This window comes from Megalobrama amblycephala, linkage group LG24, assembly GCF_018812025.1.
Source record: "Megalobrama amblycephala isolate DHTTF-2021 linkage group LG24, ASM1881202v1, whole genome shotgun sequence".
Taxonomy (NCBI): domain Eukaryota; kingdom Metazoa; phylum Chordata; class Actinopteri; order Cypriniformes; family Xenocyprididae; genus Megalobrama; species Megalobrama amblycephala.
The window spans coordinates 32,442,567-32,464,207 of record NC_063067.1 but is presented as its reverse complement, the minus strand read 5'-3'; the positions used below and the strand labels follow the sequence as shown (position 1 = coordinate 32,464,207).

The 21,641-nt window shown below is 37.5% G+C and overlaps 1 protein-coding gene across 1 annotated transcript in view; it reads right to left on the bottom strand.

Annotated features, from left to right (window-relative positions):
* The window catches only part of cntn3a.1 (contactin 3a, tandem duplicate 1), a 97,095-nt gene that overhangs the window by 43,304 nt on the left and 32,150 nt on the right, over positions 1-21,641 (bottom strand). Inside the window, 5 exon segments of the mRNA XM_048178866.1 lie at positions 4,228-4,367; positions 5,586-5,770; positions 7,000-7,102; positions 7,195-7,398; positions 10,412-10,507. Coding sequence (XP_048034823.1) covers positions 4,228-4,367; positions 5,586-5,770; positions 7,000-7,102; positions 7,195-7,398; positions 10,412-10,507 — 728 coding nt within the window.

Here is a 21,641-nt window from a genome sequence, read left to right as displayed (position 1 = left end):
GACACGTACTCTCATTTCACCTCGACACAGACCGTTTTATGCTCTGCTTTGAGGGTCGAGCATACCAGTACTAGGCCCTCCCCATTTAGGCTGTCCCTGTCTCCACGCTCAGGGAGGTGGGCATTGAACTATCTTGATGACTGACCCATTCTGGCTCACTCTCGAGATTATGCGAACACAGGGAACTGGTGCTGGGTCAACTGGGAAAAGAGCAAGCTCTTCTCTGCGCAGAGCACCTCTTTTCTCAGAGTGGAGATCACCAACGAGCATGCACAGTCACAGGCACAGAAACTATTTCAGAGGCTCCTGGGGCATATGGCATTTGTAGCCATGGTCACGCTGCTCGGACTGATGCATATGAGAACGCTTCAGCACTGGCTACACAGCCAAGCCCAGAGATGGGCATGGCACCAGGGCACGCTCCGAGCAGTCCCCAAACGTTCAGCCCGTGGTCAGACCTTGACTTTCTACAGGCCGGAGTGCCTCTAGAACAAGTGTCCAGGCATGTTGTTGTCACAACAGATGCCTCCACCACCAGCTGGGGTGCCGTATGCAACGGGCATGCTGCATCAGGCTCCTGGACAGGACCCCAACTGCAGTGGCATATAAATTGCCTTGAGGTGCTAGCAGTACTCCTTGCCCTGCACCGGTTTCAGCCACTGCTGCACAACAAGCATGTACTGGTCCGGATGGACAACACATTGACCATAGCGTACATCAACCATCAAGGTGGTCTACGCTCCCGTCGCATGTCGCAACTTGCCCGCCATCTCCTCCTCTGGACGATATCCTGGGCGAGCTCAATCATGCGGCCGACGTTCTCTCACGATAGCTCATGCTCCCAGGGGAATGGAGACTCCACCCCCAGGTGGTCCAGCTGATTTAGAGCCGATTCGGGACACACAGGTGGACCTGTTTGCCTCCCAGGAGTTCGCTCACTGCCAGTGGTTTTATTCCCTGACCAAGGGGACCCTCTGTACAGATGCACTGGCACACAGCTGGCCCCAGGGCCTACGCAAACAAGCGTTTCCTCCAGTGAGCCTTCTCGCACAGACTCTGTGCAAGGTCGGTCAGGGAGGACGAGGAGCAGGTCTTGTTAGTTGCGCCGTACTGGCTCAACCGGACCTGGTTCCCAGAGCTGATGCTCCTCGCAACAGCCACTCCCTGGCGGATTCCCCTGAGGAAGGACCTGCTTACTCAGGGAGGTGGCACCATATGGCACCCACGTCTCGACCTCGGGAACCTACAAGTGCAGCCTCTGGAAGACTTAGTTTCAACTACCGCTGGCAGTAGGCCACTTATCACTTCAGCTAGAGCCCCCTCTACGAGGCACACTAATGCCCTAAAGTGGAGTCTGTTTGCTGAGTAGTGTTCTTCTTGCCAGGAAGACCACTGGAAATTCCCGGTCAGCTCTGTGCTTTCCTTCCTTCAAGATGGGTTTGGAGCAGAGGCTGTCCACCTCCACCTTGAAGGTCTATGTGGCCGCCATCGCAGCACATCATGATGTGGTCGATGGCAGGTCACTGGGAAATCACAACCTGATCATCAGGTTCCTGAGAGGTGCCAGGGTGTTAAATTCTCCTAGGCCTGCCTTGTTCCCTCTTGGGACCTCTCTGTCACCCTGGGGTGCGTTTCCCAAAGCGAACTATGGTCGCAAGTTCCGTCGTTACCAATAGAGTTCAATGGGACTTACGACCATAGTTGGCTAACGATGCTTTCGGGAAACTCACCCCTGGCTGGCCTACAGAGAGCTCCTTTCAAGCCCCTTGAGTCAGTCAAGCTTAAACATCTGTCTTTGAAGACAGTGCTCCTGACCACGCTCAATTCCTTTAAGAGGGTCGGAGACCTACATGCATTTTCGGTCAGTGAATCGTGCCTAGAATTTGTCTCATGTTATCCTGAGACCCCGGCCTGGATATGTGCCCAAAGTTCCCACCACTCCCTTCCGGGACCAGGTGGTGAACTTGCAAGCGCTGCCCCTGGATGAGGCAGACCCAGCCCTTGCGTGGCATGTTACGTCCCCTTGCCATCGCCCTGAACCACCGCTGAATGGCTGTGTTCCCTGTCTCGACTCCTCAGCAAAATATGAATGAAGTGAGTATGCCAGTCCTATTTATACCCGTATGTGCCGGGTAGGTGTGGCTCGGCATGTAAATCTCACTGGCCAATCTCAATTGACTCATTTTGTACCAGTTGGAGGTGATTGGGCTTCCCTCCTTCAGGGAATGGGGGTAACAATAGTAACCTAGATGTTACAACAACTAATGCTCCACAAACAACCAACTTGATTCAGTGTTATTTGAGTTAAATCTGAAACCAAATATTAATATTAGCTGAAAAACAAAACAAAACAAAACAAAATTAAATTAAAAAATGTTGTCTTACCAACTAAAACAGAGATCTCTCAATCTTCTCTCAATGTTATGAACAAATGTTCTTCCATTAAAATTAATAAAACATTTCTTCACAAGTCATCTGGTCTTCTTGTTCTCATAACGAAAAGCACAAAAACATCATTTACACATCGTTCATGGAATGATTTTACCGCAGACTCCAGAGTGTTAAATGTTTAGTTGGATGTTTACTAATGTCTTTTAAATGTTACTACTTTTAAATGTTTCAAATGTTCCCATAATGTTTGCAAAATTATAAAATGGAATGTTCCCTTAATGCTGGAATGTTCCAAACAAGAAAAAAACATTTTTAAAACATCTAAAAAAAAAAAAGAGGACATTATGAATGTTCATAGAACATTCAGACATAACTGAATCTTTACGTTTTTTTTAACTTATTGGAAACATTAGTAAAGCGTATGGAATCTTGTTTCTGCTACAGAATAAAAAAAATATAATGATAATTGCGACTTTTTATTTCACAATTCTGACTGATTCTGACAATTCTGGCAAGACTGATTTTTTTTTGAACTTTATATCATGCCATTCTGACTTTATAACTCACAGCTGCGAGTTTATATCACATAATTCTGAGAAAAAAGTCAGAATTGCAAAAAAAAAGTCAGAATTGTGAGATAAAAAGTCACAATTACTTTTTTAATTTTTTATTCAGTGATGGAAACAAGCTTCTATAAAAACTTTCTTAGACCATATTTTTGTTAAAAATTTTAAAATTAAGTATATTTATATATTTTTTGTTTTTGAGCGAGACAAGATAAGTATGGAAGCTTGTTTCTGCCACTGAATAAAAAAAAAAAAAAAAAAAAAAAAATATATATATATATATATATACTCGCAATTGCATGTTATAATTGCATGAACTCACAATTCTGAGAAAAAAGGCAGAATTGCGACTTTATATCATGCAATTCTGCCTTTTTTCTCAGAATTGTGAGTTTATATCTCGCAATTCTGCCTTTTTTCTCAGAATTGTGAGTTTATATCTCGCAATTCTGACTTCTTTTCTCAGAATTGTGAGATGTAAACTCACATCTTTATAAAGTCTTTCATCTTTGTAAAGTCCCATCTTTCAAACTGCAATTTTTTAAGAAATTCGAACAATAAAAACCGTATTGTGGCTCTTTAATGTATTGTGACAGATCGCTGTAGCGCCTCAGCTCAAGTGGCTCGTGAACCGATCATCTCTTCCTACTAGTTAATTTATAGCATCAAATAAACATGAATGAACATGAGAAGGAATGTTGTTTAAAACGCGGTAAGACGTCAGTACACACCAAGTTTGAGTTCACCGAGGTTAATATTCTAAATCCTGACTGCTTTGTTGGACAAAATGGCAGATTCGGTGTTATGATTGATTAGATTGCTTGTCAAACAAACTCCCGACAAAGGGTCAATTGTGACTTTTTACCGCAATTCTCATTTTTTCTCAGAATTACCTGATATAAACTCGTAATTGGGAGATGTAAAGTCACAATTGCATATTAGAAAGTCAGAATTGCATGATATAAAGTCGCAATTTTGACTTTTGTCTCAGAATTGTGAGTTTATATCGCAATTCTGACTTTATAACATGCAATTGCAAGTTTTGAAGTCTGAATTTTGAGATGTAAACTAGCAATTCTGAGACAAAAGACACAATTATTGTTTTTTTGGAAACAAGCTTCCACAGAAAAGAAAAAGACTAGATAGAATTGAATGTCCATTTATGTTGAGATATAGATTTCCATTATGTTGGGATTTCCTTCCAAACTTCCTGAATCTGCTACCTTGGTCTTTCAGGCGCACTAAATGTACAGCGGACCAGATCACTCACCTCAAAGGACTCGATCGGCTCTCCGTTCTTCAGCCACCTGTAAGAGGGTTTGGGCTTGGCGCTCGCCTTACACTCCCACAGCAGAGATTCATCAATGGCTTTCTGCACATCCTGAGGCTTCTCCACCAGATGAGGGGGAGCTGAGATCCATCAATAAACACACAACACACAGCGAGATATCAACATCTCACAAAGTGCTGCTTATAAAAATGAATTTTCAACAGCTCCCTGAATCCCAGACACACTTAGAGCTGGATATTGATTAGCCCATAGTAAACCAGCCAAGCAGTTTATGAGCCAATTAATGAATAAATCCAGTTATTAATCAATCAACATGGCATTAGAATGAGGAAAAAAGCATACTACTTTATGAATAATTTACAAGGACATTTAGTATACCACATTCATTGAGCTGAAGAAATTACAGCACACAGCTCTTACTAAATGTGGGTCAGGTTTTATGAATCTTTAGCCCATCTTTTGTATATTGCTTTAATATTCATCTTGCTTTGATGAACAACACACACCCTCGCCAAACGCACACGTAACAGCAGAAATAACAAAATAGGTGCTAGAAAGAAGTGCCAATGTTACAGTTTAACCTTGATTACATATTTATACTCAGAGCTAAGATGATTTTTAAAAAATTGCTTGAAACATATTAAAATGAGATTGATTCTCTTGGTTTTGATGAAGGTCAATGCAACTTGCAAAGGCTTAACTTTTCTCATAACTGAACAAGATGAGAGAACGGTGAATAAATCACTGCAAAGTGCGAGCATGGACAAAGTAGGATGCTTTATAGATATCAGTCACACTTCTGGAGCTCATAATTTTGACTTCGACCATTATGTTATAAACAACAGTGACCTATATTGATTATTCCATAGCACCAACAGTGGTGATAGATGGAGAGTACAGTCTATGGGAGATTATGGATTTTTACCTGGCAAATAATTGCAATGACAAATATTTACAGCATACAGACATCCTGGTTATAAAACATCATGGGGTAATACATTAAGAATATTGATGGGTGATAAAGTCAAGTATATAAGCATTCATAAAACCTTAATGGTGCACATTGATTGTGTGTTTGTCTGAATCTTATTTGAATGTCCAAACTTCTCTCTTCTATACAATAAAAGTAGTAGAACCAGCAGTAGTCACCACTCTCTTAAAATGAGACATGTACTAAAATAACTAAAACTACAATCGTATATCAATGATACTAAAATTACACTGGCTTTCTTTTGTGGTAAGAAAAAAAAAAAGTAATACATGTTTTCAAATAGAGCTGAATTGTTCCTTCAAAAGAAAAGTATATTTATTTCATCCATGAAATAACTCTGTCCTACCATAGAAGGAGAGCCGACCCTTCACTGTGTTTTTGCCTCTTGAGTTCTCAGCCATGCATTCATACGGCCCTGCGTCTTCCTGTTGGAAATAAGGGATCTCCAGCACTCCACTAGATTTGCTAACGTCCACTTTTCTGGGAAAAGGAACTCCGTCTGGTCTTCTCCAGCTAATAGCAGGTACTGGACTGAAAGCAAAAGGTAAAGTTGATTGATTAAAGTCACCATAAAATCAAAATGGTCTCTTCTGTTCTCTGATGATGTGTTTACTGGTTCGTGGGTGGGACAACCTGTCACTCACATGAGAACCACCAATAGCAAACCACAACCATCCATTCAATCCCAATAGACAAAATCAAGTCCCGCCCTACATTTTTTCTTATTCGGGAAGCTGTTTCACTCATATATATGTCACAATAGGAAATAAAAGACTATCACAACTTCCGTTTCATGACGACTTTAATGAGGTATGTTTTTATTTTAAAGGGGACCTATAATGCCCCTTTCACAAGATGTAATATAAGTCTCTGGTGTCCCCAGAATGTGTCTGTGAAGTTTCAGCTCAAAATACCCCACAGATCATTAATTATAGCTTGTCAAATTTGCCTCTATTTGGGTGTGAGCAAAAACACGCCATTTTTTGTGTGTCCCTTTAAATGCAAATGAGCTGCTGCTCCCCGCCCACTTTCCAGAAGAGGGCGGAGCTTTAACAGCTCAACAACAACAAAGCTGGAGAATCTCACGCAGTCAAAATGAGGATTGTCAGTAACAGTGTTCAGCCTTACATTGTTAAAACCGGAGTCAACACTGATGGAGAGACTCAGGAAGAAGTTACAACTTTTAGAATGAAACTGGACGTTTCTGAATGGTTAGTGGATAAATTGATGTAGTTGCTGTGGAGTTGATTCAACTCATCGTCTAGCATGTGCCGTCATGTTCATCTTTTGTGTTGAATTGACCCTCGTTTGTGAAGCAGTCCGGCGTAAAATGACGGCATGACAACAACACTCGACTACAACAACTCTTCCTCTTCTCTAAAGCAGCCCAACATGGCCCCGCCCCCTTTGTTGTGTGTTCTGGGGGTGGAGTTTATATAAATGTTAGGGTTAGTGATGTACACCAACCCAGGAAGAAGCTTGTTGTAGTCCCTACCAGTTTGTTGTAGTCCTTAAACAGAATTCTGTAAAAGAAAATATCTCCCTTTGCATTGAACTTTGAGCGTCGTAACTTTGCAGATGTTGTTTATGCTCAAACAGCAACATTACACACTAACTAAAGTTAAAAAAGTGAAATTATAATCAACCACCCCTTTAAATAATATTTCACTGTGGAAAAAGTGTTGATGTCAGCGAGCCGCACTTTGCATGTGATATTATGTAAGTAGGCTATTATATAGAGTACAAACTGAAATATTTACTTTCCCAAGGCGAAGCACTCCAGTTTGACCATCAACCCTTTGGCAACAGCCAAGACTTCTGGAAACTGGACTTCAATTTTTGGCTCATATTCTCCCATAATGCCTGAAACATAAAAAAGACGAGTGAACATTTCATTCATAAAACCACAAATGAGTCATTTTGTATGAGATGAATACATATGGTAAGACCATCACCGTCACTGCGGAGTGTAAGCGGCGTGGGAGGTCCCTGCACTCTGCTTTGGGTCACAGTGTTAGTCACGACACAAGTGTAGTTTCCCACATCTGACGGCTCCACTTTAGCGATGTACAGGTTGCCTGTTTTCTGTGACACAAAGCGCCGCGTGTCCTGCTTCACAAATGAGGGATATTCGTTGAAGATCCAAGAAAAGGTCAACTCTGTAGGGAAGACAAGAGGTGAAACTAGCTGTACTGCACCACATTGCTTTGTTTCAAAAACGTTTAGTGAATTTAATATTAATCCATTTCAGAAACCCAGTGATGTGAGTAGACTCAATCCTGTTCATGGCTGATAACACTTTACAATAAGGTTTCATTTGTTAACATTGGATAACTACATTAGTTAACATGAACTAACATTGACAAATACTTCTAAAGCATTTATCAATCTTAGCTGATGGTAATTTCAACATTTACTATTAAAATCTAAATTTGTTCATATAATTTAATGGACCTGAGCTAACGGTTGTATTTTTACTAACTGACATTAATAAATACTGTAATAAATATGTTGCACATTGTTAGTTAATGAATTAACTAATGTTAACTAATGGGATCTTATTGTAAAGTCTTACCAGTAAAATCTAACTTAAAGGGTTAGTTCACCCAAAAATGAAAATTCTGTCATTAATTACTCACCCTCATGTTGTTTCACACATGTAAGACCTTCATTCATCTTCAGAACACAAATTAAGATATTTTTTATAAAATCCGTTGGCTCAGTGAAGTGAGCTTTATGAATCTTTTGTTTCAAGTCAGTGGTTTGGAGCGCCAATCAGACTGCCAAAGTCACGCCCCCCAGTGGTGAACCATTGAAATTTCAAAACACTTATGACGTAATGAAGCCTCGTTTACTGAAATCACGTGACTTTGGTAGTTTGATACACGCTCCGAACCACTGATTTGAAACAAAAGATTTGTAAAGCTTCATGAAGCAGTGTTTTGAAATCGCCCATCACTAGATATTGTTGAATGAAGTCGTTATTTTATTTTTTTTATTTGTTATTTTTTTGGCACACAAAAAGTACTCTCGTCGCTTCATAACATTGAGGTTGAACCACTGTAGTCACATGAACTGTTTTAAATATGTCTTAACACTGTCAAATGCTCAGAAAGGTAGTAAATTATCTTGCTAGCTATGCAGGCCTCACTGAGCCATCGGATTTTATCAAAAATATCTTAATTTGTGTTCCAAAGATTAACGAAGGTCTTACAGGTGTGGAACGACATGAGGGTGAGTAATTAATGACAGAATTTTCATTTTTGGGTGAACTAACCCTTTAACTAGTAAGATTTGCCAGTATTTTGCCAATACAAGTATGAAATAGCTACATAAAATATTTAGTAAATAAAGAAAACTGTTATTGCATACACAAGAAATGCTTTTCTTTTCAAGAAAAATGAAACGTGTTTTTTTATGCATGAAAATACAAATTCTCTTTGAAACATATAATTGTCTTCCCTTTCTTGGTCTCATCCATCCATCCATCCATCCATCCATCCATCCATCCATCCATCCATCCATCCGAAAGTGAACTTTTTATCATGATTGCAATGATATATTTATGGAGAAACAATAAAAATTACAATAATAATACAATAATAATTACAAGTATGAACTCAATCATCTATTCTTTCTTATATTTCAAAATAAAAGTAAAATGAGAAAAAGTTTCGAGTCTATCAGTACAAAAGTGTCTGAGCTTTGCCAAAAAGAACTCAGGTTATGTGCTGTTTTCCTTTTTTCCCCTCCTACCACATAAAAACAACTGATTTCAGCCTTAAGTAAGTTTTAAAAGGTCTGGCTCCATTAAAGGAATAAGGTCTGAAGTGTTCAGCCCAACACTAAACACAGTAATCAAGACAGCAGGGGACAGACAAACACAACACTAATGCAGCACAGCTGTACTAACTACTTTTCATCTCAGGCAAAGCTTTTTGATGAGAAGTGAGTAGCCGAGAATAAACCACTTTTATACATAAACATCCAAAACATGTTGTGTATTTTTAATATGTTGAAAATGTTACCTTACATTGACATTTTCTTATAGGGAAATGACACTGCTAAACATTGTTGACCTCATTTTACACATCAATGTAACAATTTGCAATTTTTTGCAATTTTTACATGTTTAGTGCTTAAAAATGTCTATTATCTGATTGAAGGCATAAGAAAAGGTTGAGTTATCAGTCTGTTCTGGGTTTTTAAAGTGTGGCCACTCATTGAGTTAATGGCAAAGAGCAAAATGTTTGCCTTGCCACTTAAGGGCACTAAATCAAGAGCAGAAAAAAGATACATGTTTATGCTGTTATATGGGCAGTGAGGGTTGAAAAACCTTTATGCTGTGAGCTAATTACAGTGGACTCTAATTGCTGGTTGGGGTGGGGGGTAGAGGATGGGGGTGGTGTTAATGGCAACAAACAGTAGAAACTGCATAGAGCAAAGTCCCTCTGATCACACTTTGCTAACAGGTAATATCTGGACGTATAACTGTACAGCCTATGTCTGAGCTTTGAACACTCACATGAGACACAACATATTATAAACAATATTCCAAAGTTCAGAATGACAATATTATTAAACAATATTAAATCATCATTCATCTTATTTTTTTTCTTTACCATTCTGTATTGGCAGATATTGGCAGACATTTAGTATTACTGGCAGAAGCCAAAGTTTGTCTCATTTTTTATCATTAAACAGAATTATATCATACATGCAAGGGGTAATGTACAGTCAGACAGTCATTGTCCCAAAATAAACCTAGGCCTTGCGATACCCTGAAGGGTTTTATTTAGCTAATAGTGACTGGCTGGATGTTCATTATCCAGCTATTACACGCTTCTTACCAAATAAATAAATAAATAGACATGAAATATTAATTTGTGAGGAAATGGTTTTATTATATGAGAAGGAAAAGACCACAGCGTGATACAAGGGACATGAAAATTGTATAATAGTATCACACCTATGCAGAAAATTGTTTGCCAGTTTGGTCATTCAAGGAAAATATTAGACTTAAGAATCTTGCAACTCACTAATCAGAATCAAGTATGCCAGAGAGCCATGTAATATATTTTGTCATTACATTGGCCATGTCTATTCTGTTTTCTCAATATCCACTGAAAAACCCAAATCAGTCAGCCAGTAATAGACAATAAAACACCTCACCTCCCATATGCGCTGGGGGCCCACAGAGAAGAACCACACCTTGCCCCTCTCTGACACTCACTGGACTTCTCCTTTGGGTTTTAAACTCCTCCAGATCTATTAAAAAAAGAACAAAACAAAGGTCAGATTGAAAATACTGAAATAAGCAATAATGGTGATATATAACAATTTAATCTAGTCACAATTTAAACCTAACCCCGTTAATACAATGGCTTGTTTGATAGACTGAGTAGTATTCACTTTAAAGGTGCCAGCGAATTGAAAATTGAATTTACCTCGGCATATTTGAATAACAAGAGTTCAGTACATGGAAATGACATACAGTGAGTCTCAAACTCACTGTATGTATGCCCCCAATATTTGCATATACCAGCCAATGTTCAAGGCATTACACAAGGGCAGCCAGTATTAACGTCTGGATCTGTGCACAGCTGAATCATCAGACTAGGTAAGCAAGCAAGAACAATAGCGAAAAATGGCAGATGGAGCAATAATAACTGACATGATCCATGATATTTTTAGTGATATTTGTAAATTGTCTTTCTAAATGTTTCGTTAGCATGTTGCTAATGTACTGTTAAATGTGATTAAAGTTACCATCGTTTCTTACTGTATTCACGGAGACAAGAGCCGTCGTTATTTTCATTTTTAAACACTTGCAGTCTGTATAATTCATAAACACAACTTCATTCTTTATAAATCTCTCCAACAGTGTAGCATTAGCCGTTAGCCACGGAGCATAGCCTCAAACTCATTCAGAATCAAATGTAAACATCCAAATAAATACCATACTTACGCGATTAGACATGCTGCATAACAAACACTTTGTAAAGATCCATTTTGAGGGTTATATTAGCTGTGTGAACTTTGTTTATGCAATGATAGAGTCGAGAGCTCAGGAGGGGGCGGAGAGCGCGAGCAATTAAAGGGGCCGCAGCCTGAATCGGCGCATTTCTAATTATGCCACAAAATAGGCAGTTAAAAAAATTTATTAAAAAAAATCTATGGGGTATTTTGAGCTGCAACTTCACAGACACATTCAGGGGACACCTTAGACTTTATATTATCTTGTAAAAAAAACATTCGATGGCACCTTTAAAAACTTATACTGTATTTAACATTGTATACCATTTTAAACAAATAGAAAATCAATTAAGTATTTTTGAGTTTGAAACTATTTTTACTTTCCATTTTTACTTTCCCCCAAAAAATTAATTTCCCCTCTATAGACTTTCTTTCTTCTGAGAGACACAAAAGGAGATGTTAAGCAAAATGTCCACGCTGCTCATTTCCACAATCAATGTAAATGTTGATCAGGAGCTGTCAATCTTCAAAAATTTAAAAAAGCTCCAAAAAATTTACTGTTTACTGATTATTGTACATTCAAATGCCAATTACGTCAAATGTCAGGAGTTCTTGCGTGTCTTAAAACTGATCACGATGCACAAAACTTGTGCGCATGAAATCTGAGAGTCTAAAGATTAAATTTCAGTCTGTTCTTTATGAAAAAAAAAAAAAAAAATCTGTGGCTTTGGAAGTTTTTGAATATAGTGACAAGACTTGGAATATAAGTCACTACTTTTATGATGCTTTGCTTTGCTTTGCTTTTCTTTTTTGAAGTCCATGCACACCATCATTCACTTTCAATGTTTGATAAAGAGCAGCATGAAGATTGTGCCTAAATAACCCTTTGGTGTTCAGTTGAAGAATGAGCATTGCGTAGGTTTAGAATAAGTGTGAATGATCAGAGAATTTTTCATTTTTGTGTAAATTATTAAATTGAAACTATGCTTTTCTCCTTGATTGCTTTTAAAACCCACAAGGATGAAAACAAACCAACAAATAAAATAATAAACTGCATAATTTCATTAGTGAATATCTTAAGCTTTTTTTCCGTGAAGGGAACAAACAGAGTTGATGGAGGTTGTGTTTGCCTCACCTGCACTGAATTCAGGGAGGGGGTTGTGTCTAAAGAACGGCAAATTCAAACGGAATATGTATGAACAACACATCCACTCAAAACACAACAATCCCCACACGCCTCCGTGACACAAACTATTTCGACACCATCCGCAAAGAAGGGGTTTGATCAGGCTTTAAAGCATGTCTCTGTCAAGAGAGGGTACTTTTTGTGCTTCGCACGTAAGTTCCACTGAACTACCCACATCGAGAAAAGTTTTCTTCCAGAATGTTCAGTCAACAAATTTTTCAGTTCACATAATATCTCATTACAGAGTCCTTACAAGACATTTCTATGAGGCCAAAATAAATAAACCGACAGCTCTCTGCTATACATATGCAATAAAATCATCTGCTCCTTCAGATACTGTACATATAAAGCATTCATCAAGAGAAAGACACACTCCACTGCCTCTAATTGGCTTCTTGGTTATCAACTATACGTTGTGTTCTCTTCATTGCTTTCGGCAAAGTAAACACCGTAAGCCCTTGTGAAGCTGCAGAGATTGAATACAGTATTGTATTGAAAGTAATGAATTTGTGACCTGTAAAAGACAGGGTGAAGAAAAGTGCTTTTTCTAGCATCTCCATAATAATATGTTAACAACGAATTTGCGATAACCGAGAAGTTAAATGTACCATAATATTCCTTCAACACTTTGATTATTTTAAATGTACAGCAAATTAGCACTAATTAAAAACATATTTAAGTGTAATGAAATCTAAACATTATCTTTGCATGCTTCTGAAAATAAATTAAATCAATAAATACATAGGCCATTGCTGCTTATGGGATATTTCTGGAGCAGTTATTGAAATAGCAAAGTGATTTTTGGAACTCATCTAATATATGTGCATGTGAGATGAGTAAGCTTTGTTCATTTTGATGATATATCTCTTTTAAATGCCACAAAATGATTTTGTGTTGTGACTGCAAAGAAAAACAAATTCTACTTGTACAGCAAGAAAATAAGTAAAATTGGTAGCATAGTTTTTGGCCACTGGAGGCCTTTTTGCAGTTTATACATTCATAGACATTTATAAGAGCCATAATCTGCAGATTAAACCAGCACTGCCTTAGGCAGACTGAATACGCAGCAGCACAAGTATTTCTTTTGATTATTATTCAGGCATCTCATTCAATAGCACCCTGTTGTTCAAAAAAGCCAAATCTTAACTGTAAATAGACTATGACTAAATCAGTTTAGTCATAAGTAGAGAATAAGATTTAACATTCAACTGCAATGCCTCAGAGTTGTCTTTGAGAATCCAGGTGAAACATTTACTGAAATGAAAGGTGATGTACTTTCAATATAATTTACTACGATATGAAATATACTAGCAATTTCTAAGTGAAAAAGTAAATCCTACACCAAATTTGTTTCAGTGTGTGTTGGCAAAATGTCACTCAAGTTGACACATTTCCAAATTAAATTTAGCTTTGTTCTTGGAGCCATACTGAAGGTTAGGCTGTGCAAACAGTATTTTGAAACAACCAGAATTTATATCTGCACCCAGAAGAAGCTTTAGTCCTTCACAGCTTGTCCTCTGCTGTCTCCAGACACCAAAAATATATAGGACTATAGTGGACCACACAGGAGTGTCTCTCTAGGGTATCTGTGGAAATGCAGTGCAGCTTTATTGATTTAACACTTTAATGCTTCACTGTAAACCCTAACGCTCAAAATACTTAATTGGTTTGGTAGGACGAAACTTAAATGAAACAAATTAGTTCAGTTAAATTAACTGTTATGAGTATCTAGAGCTTTCTTTTTTCTTTTGAGTTCAAAGCACTGACATGCTTCAAGTAAACTGAACGGTTTCATTGTTTTGAGTTGTATGAACTCATTTCTTTTCAATTTAGACTAACTTAAGTTTAACTGAAACTGGGCTGGGATTTCTATTTCCCAGCATGCTTTGCCCATGACACTCGAAAGGGAGAGTACATGCTATAATTAAGTGTTATATAATGTTTTGTGCAAGAATAATGGTAAGGGTGATTTAATAGTGATTAATTTTTTATTTATGCTAATGTAGAGTTTTTGGAGAGTTACCATCATTGTGACAAGTGGAGCATGCTGCTTGGTTTGAGAGCAGACAAGTTACATGTACTCATTCAGTAAGTTATATACCATGCTATTGTTAACATGTTAGCAAATTAGCAAGTTGGCATTTTCTGAATTAGTTTGTTATAGCTAGCAAAATATTCATGTTGCGATAACCTGATCGTGTTAAATGTATAAATTAGTGTACTCAAATATTTCAAGTTAAGAACAATAAAAATGTATGAGTACAAAATACAAATCTTACTTAAACTTTGAGTTTCTTAACTTAAAAAAAAATCTTTCAACATTCTGATAACTTATTAGGGTTTACATTGAAGTAAATCACTCATTTGATTTGCAAGAACTCAAAATAAAAAAGATAATTAACTAAATAATTTTTGTTAATTTCTGAGTTAGCTAACTCAGTACTTCAAGTTATAGGAGCAATTAACATGCATAAGTACTACAAACTCAAAACTTGATAGTTCTGCTTACTTAAAATTGGGAACATCTGTCTGCCTCTGTCTGCCTAACAAAATTTTTTGAGTTACCCCAACTTATTCAGGATTACAGTATCTAGTGTTAAATTCATCAGTCCAAAATGTTGTATTCCTCTATTAAACATCTACCTTTAACATTCAGAGCAGTTATAATGTAGAAAGCATGAGCCACTCTGACTTAACAACAATAGCCTTGCCGTAAAATGATATAAAAATGGTCCACAAAAGCATCTACAGTACCATAAAATCTCCCTCTTCTGCCTTGAGGTCTGCCTCAAACCATTCTCAGGTTGTGAGCGAATCATCATGACAGAATGAATTATTAGAGTACTGGCGTACCATGATAAAAGATGCAGATGCACACATATGTGCCTCGTAATATTAAGGACATTCACCAGGGAATCATCAGCTTGTGAAGCATTTTAACTAACACAGCTTGCAAGCAACCATAGATACAGATTAGATACAGATGTCAAACCAAATGAAGCAGAAAAGCACAAAAGATCAACAATGATTAAGCGAAAGAAGAATAAATGGCTACGCTAGTGACTAAGAGTGCTTTAAAATAACTAGTCAAGCTAACATTAATGGCTGGTAGAACATACAAGGCTAGCATGAATATTTGGAGCATAGGCAAAGTAATCCAGCAAAATGAGACCAAAAATATACCTCGTAATTTCACGCATATTTTGTATATAGCAGGGGTGGTAAACTCCGGTCCTGCAGAGTTCAGCTCCAACCCTGATAAAAACTCACCTGTCTGTAGTTTTCTAGGAAGCCTCCAGACCTTGATTCGCTTGTTTAAGTTTGATTAGGGTTGAAGCAAAACTCTGCAGGACTGTGGTTCTCTAGGAATGACGTTTGTCACCCCTTGTATATAGTGTGATAAATTTAGCTCTTCGTTTTGAAATGACTTTCAGTCAACTTTAAATGTAACCATAGCTGCAACACCTTTTGTATCACTCCGCTGGAAGCGACTGTCATGGCGGCCAAGGAAGTCCACCGTATATTTTATAAATAATACACTTGTTGTACCACGAAATGTAGTTTTAAGAGTTTGTTAGGTGATACTGTAGTTGTTTAGACTTGAAATATGTGACTCATATTTAATCATAGCGCCTATTTTACAATTTGTTTAGACGTTTACGTCAGCGGCCGTTCAGTACTCGTGTACCCGCCGAGAACAGCTTCATCTCGGCCAGTGCTTTGGGGATTTGCTTGTTCCTGAGCAAATTGAATTGGGCTATGTTAATTTTAATAATTTAATATTAAGGCTATATTTAACTTGCACCCTGTAGAGTACTGCTTTTGTACGTTTGACTGAATTGTACAATTGTGTTTATTTCCTATTGTCATTTATAATGGCTATTGTTGTTAATTTAAATACTGTTGTTCAATAAATATTATTTTATCTAAATAATATGTTGTATTTGTTATTGAGAAAGGGTCAGCTAGTGCGTAATATGGATTGAGTGGAAGTTACATTAATATGGCATTAGATGAGGGCAAAACTTTATGAGTAAATGAGTCACAAGGGACTTTTAAACTGAAAAGGATTATTTAAAACAAAGGAGTCATTGTTTTAACACTGTTATGGAAAATTGTAAAAAGGACAAATACAAAGATCGCTTTCCTCAACAAGACATTCAAACAGATTTTTATAATGGATGTAATATTATGGACATCGTCCTGAAGAATGAATGTTATATCAGACACAGGTAATGCTCGCTCAGGCGATCTCTCTCTCTCTCTCAATAATACTGTACAAAATACGAGTTTCAACATTCCTTCATTACTAGTTCGAAAGTGACATTTTAGAATAATTAACGGAGCCTTGGTCAAACTGTCAACCTGAGATTTGGATCCGTGGCGGAAGGAAGTAGTTCTGCACAAACTACTCAGCCTGCGGCCTTGTGCCTACAGCCGAATCACAGCCGTGCTAATATACAGACATATCGCACGGCTACGAGTGCGTTATTGCTCATATATACTGTATAGAGGTTGAAATGAGATTGAGAATCTTAAATGTCCTGCACACATACTTCCCAGCCGCCCAGTATATATTTTTTTTCTTTTTGAAGGTGGCACAATGCCTTTCTGGCCTAATTTAATCCTTGGCAACAGCCCATACTATAAAGTCACTCTTTGGCAGTGTTTCTGCTACTACTTGTGTAACCTGACCAATTTTGTGGACTAATGGAATTATAAACAGAATGTGTATTTTGTTTGTTCTTTTTTGAACAAAATACATACTACATCTTATTCAAATACTAAGCATTTCATAGACAAATCATTTTGTGACAAGCTGGATGCATTTTGTTAAAGGGGACCTATAATGGCCCTTTTTAAGAGATGTAAAATAAGTCTCTGGATGTCCCCAGAGTGTGTATGTGAAGTTTTAGCTCATAATACCCCACAGAGAATTTTTATAACATGTTAAACTTGCCACTTTTTGGGGTTGAGCACAAACGCACCATTTTAGTGTGGTCGCTTTAAAGGTGCCCTCGAATGAAAAATTGAATTTATCTTGGCATAGTTGAATAACAAGAGTTCAGTACATGGAAAAGACATACATTGAGTTTCAAACCCCATTGGTTCCTCTTTCTTATGTAAATCTCATTTGTTTAAAAGACTTCCGGAAAACACGTGGATCTCAACATAACACCGACTGTTACGTAACAGTTGGGATCATTAATATGTATGACCCCAATATTTGCATATATGCCAGCCCATGTTCGAGCATTAGACAAGGAAAGCAGTATTAACGTCTGGATCTGTGCACAGACAAGGTAAGCAAGCAAGAACAACAGTGAAAAATGGCAGATGGAGCAATAATAACTGACATAATCCATGATATCATGATATTTTTAGTGATATTTGTGAGTTGTCTTTCTAAATGTTTCGTTAGCATGTTGCTAATGTACTGTTAAATGAGGTTAAAGTTAGCATCATTTCTTACTGTATTCACGGAGACAAGAGCTGTCGCTATTTTCATTTTTAAACACTTGCAGTCTGTATAATTCATAAACACAACTTCATTCTTTATAAATCGGCATTAGCCGTTAGCCACGGAGTATAGCCTCAAACTCATAGAGAATCAAATGTAAACATCAAAATAAATACTTTACTCACATGATTCGAAGCATGCATACAGCATGCATGACGAACATCTTGTAAAGATCCATTTGAGGGTTATATTAGCTGTGTGAACTTTGTAAATGCGCTGTAATATAGTCGAGAGCTCGAGAGGCAGGGAGCACGCGATTTAAAGGGGCGGCGCGCTGAAAAAAATCAGTGTATAGTTAATGATGCCCCAAAATAGGCAGTTAAAAAAATTAATTAAAAAAAATCTATGGGGTATTTTGAGCTGAAACTTCACAGACACATTCAGGAGACACCTTAGACTTATATTACATCTTGTGAAAAAGCATTCTTGGGCACCTTTAAATGAGCTGCTGCTCATGGTCTAAGAGGGCGGAGCTTCAAGGGTTGATGCCCCGAGCTCTGGTGACAGAACAATCTCACACTAGGGATGGGCGATACCACTTATTTTGTTTTCGATACGATGCCAATATTGATACCGATACGATACCTCTAATATAAACTTAAAGATTTTAACATTTATTCAATTATTGAATTATTAAGAGTAAAATGGTTTATGATACCCACTTAACATTATATTGAAGATTAATACTTAACACTTAACATTATATTAAATTATATTTTTGTTTACACATGGTTAAAATGTTTACTTGGTATGTAAAATCTACAAATAAGCTACTATATGCCTAGCTGAACTATGGTCACTGTAGTAATGGTTCATTTTCATAAGGGACTGCCATTGACAGGCTGTTGCACCCATTAAATGAAACATTTGTATTCTGACAGAACATCAGTATGAACTTTTAACGTTCATTTTAAATAAATGTAATTGCACAAACTATGTAGGCTATTTCATTTTGTTTATTGTGAAATAACTAATAATAATAATATTATATTTTTCTGTCTTCTGTTAAGCATTGTTCTGGGCTGTGTTTCCCAAAAGCATCAATGGTTTCTTACGATACTAAACGCAGCCCTGCAGCTAGTGTCGGCAGTGAGCGAATGCTCTCTGTGATTGATTGGTTCTGCAACATTTGTGTGTTCAGATGAGCGGGAAAATACTTGTACTACAAATTATTAACTTACATAGGTTATTTGTCCAATCCAAGGCATATTATTTGCATGAAATTTATTGTTAAATAAACAAAATCACTGGTAAAAAAAAAAAAAAAACACACCTTAGTATCGATATTTTAATTTGAGTATCAATACTTAACATCAGTATCGATATATCGATACTTCATATCGATCTGCCCATCCCTATCTCACACACTGATAATGTCAGAAACTCTCTGTAGCTGTGTTTAGTTCGAATTGGAGTCTGAAAATGATGCCTACAGAGCCAGAGAATATATGCTGCATGGAGACAGAACAGGTATGGTTTAATTGCATTTATATCTTATGTTGTCATCTTGCTTTTTATCCACTATTAGTATGAGCCTGTTGTAGCGAACCCTTCCGAATGATGGCCAAAACTTTACTGATGAGTTTATGAAGTTTATTGTACATCACACAAAAGATGAAGCATCTGTTTTCACTATAAGAGCTGAATAAAACACAGTACAAGAAAAGTGCGCATTAAAGTCTTTTATCTATAAACTCTCCCTTGCATTATCATCATCATACACCGCAAACTACCCAAGAACACTCATTACAACTAACAAATATATACAGACCTCATGCCTTTTCGGGGGTGCTTAATAAACTGGTAAACTTTATATCCGTAAAACAAGTCCGATGGACTGTAATAAAGTGCGCACACTCTTTCTCTGCCATGACCAGTATTGCTCTGGAGAGGATCACGTACAGTTTGAACTAATCCATCCTTGAGTAGAGTCTATGGAGCCTCGTATGTTCATTGGTACATCCAACAACAGAACATCTGTAATGTTTTTTGGCAAAGACATTGTATATCTTCAGCTGATACAGCAAGTACACAGAAATGGCAGACTTTTACCATTATAGGCTGGTTTTCACACAATGTGGACACACATCTGTGTTCAAACACCTTAAAAAATGGAATTTTGCATAATAGGTCCCCTTTAATGAAAGGTGTTTTCTGTTGTACACAAAATGACATTCACTATTGTGCATGGAATTGAAGCAACTTCAGTTAGATTTCTAGAATTTTCTGCACAAAATATTGCGCCGACATTGCCATTGATGAAAAGCAACTGAATTGAAATTATTCAGGTCACGCTTTGAGCTCCGTACACTACTGGCGAACACTAGTTAGTCTTTGGCTATTATCTGCCACTAATGGCAAAAACGTTTGGCAAACCTGTGACAGCAACAGACAGCTGAAGTGAAATGACAAATCATGTCAACTATATCAATTTACAAACCCGATTCCGAAAAAAGTTGGGACACTGTACAAATTGTGAATAAAAACAGAATGCAATGATGTTGAAGTTTCAAATTTCAGTATTTTATTCAGAATACAACATAGATGACATATCAAATGCATATCAACAGATATCAAATCATATCAAAAAAGTTGGGACAAGGCCATGTTTACCACTGTGTGGCATCCCCTCTTCTTTTTATAACAGTCTGCAAACGTCTGGGGACTGAGGAGACAAGTTGCTCAAGTTTAGGAATAGGAATGTTGTCCCATTCTTGTCTAATACAGGCTTCTAGTTGCTCAACTGTCTTAGGTCTTCTTTGTGGCATCTTCCTCTTTATGATGCGCCAAATGTTTTCTGTGGGTGAAAGATCTGGACTGCAGGCTGGCCATTTCAGTACCCGGATCCTTCTTCTACGCAGCCATGATGTTGTAATTGATGCAGTATGTGGTCTGGCATTGTCATGTTAGGAAAATACAAGGACTTCCCTGAAAGAGACGACGTCATATGAATGGGAGCATATGTTGTTCTAGAACTTGGATATACCTTTCAGTATTGATGGTGCCTTTCCAGATGTGTAAGCTGCCCATGCCACGCGCACTCATGCAACCCCATACCATCAGAGATGCAGGCCTTCTGAACTGAGCGCTGATAACAACTTGGGTTGTCCTTGTCCTCTTTAGTCCGGATGACATGGCATCCCAGTTTTCCAAAAAGAACTTCAAATTTTGATTCGTCTGACCACAGAACAGTTTTCCACTTTTCCACGCCGCAGCATTGGGGGAATTGGTGATCCTCTGCCCATCTTGACTTCTGAGAGACACTGCCACTCTGAGAGGCTCTTTTTATACCCAATCATGTTGGCCAATTGACCTAATAAGTTGCAAATTGGTCCTCCAGCAGTTCCTTATATGTACATTTAACTTTTCCGGCCTCTTATTGCTACCTGTCCCAACTGTTTTGGAATGTGTAGCTCTCATGAAATCCAAAATGAGCCAATATTTGGCATGACATTTCAAAATGTCTCACTTTCAACATTTGATATATTATCTATATTCTATTGTGAATAAAATATAAGTTTATGAGATTATTACATTCCTTTTTTATTCACAATTTGTACAGTATCCCAACTTTTTTGGAATCGGGTTTGTAATTTGTAAATATAAAACTCTATTTATAGTGTAAAACTTTATTTATATTTTTATAGTGTTCAAATGTGGTTAACCACTTTTTGTCTTCAATATAACTCAGAAACTCAATCTCGAAAATGTTACACCAC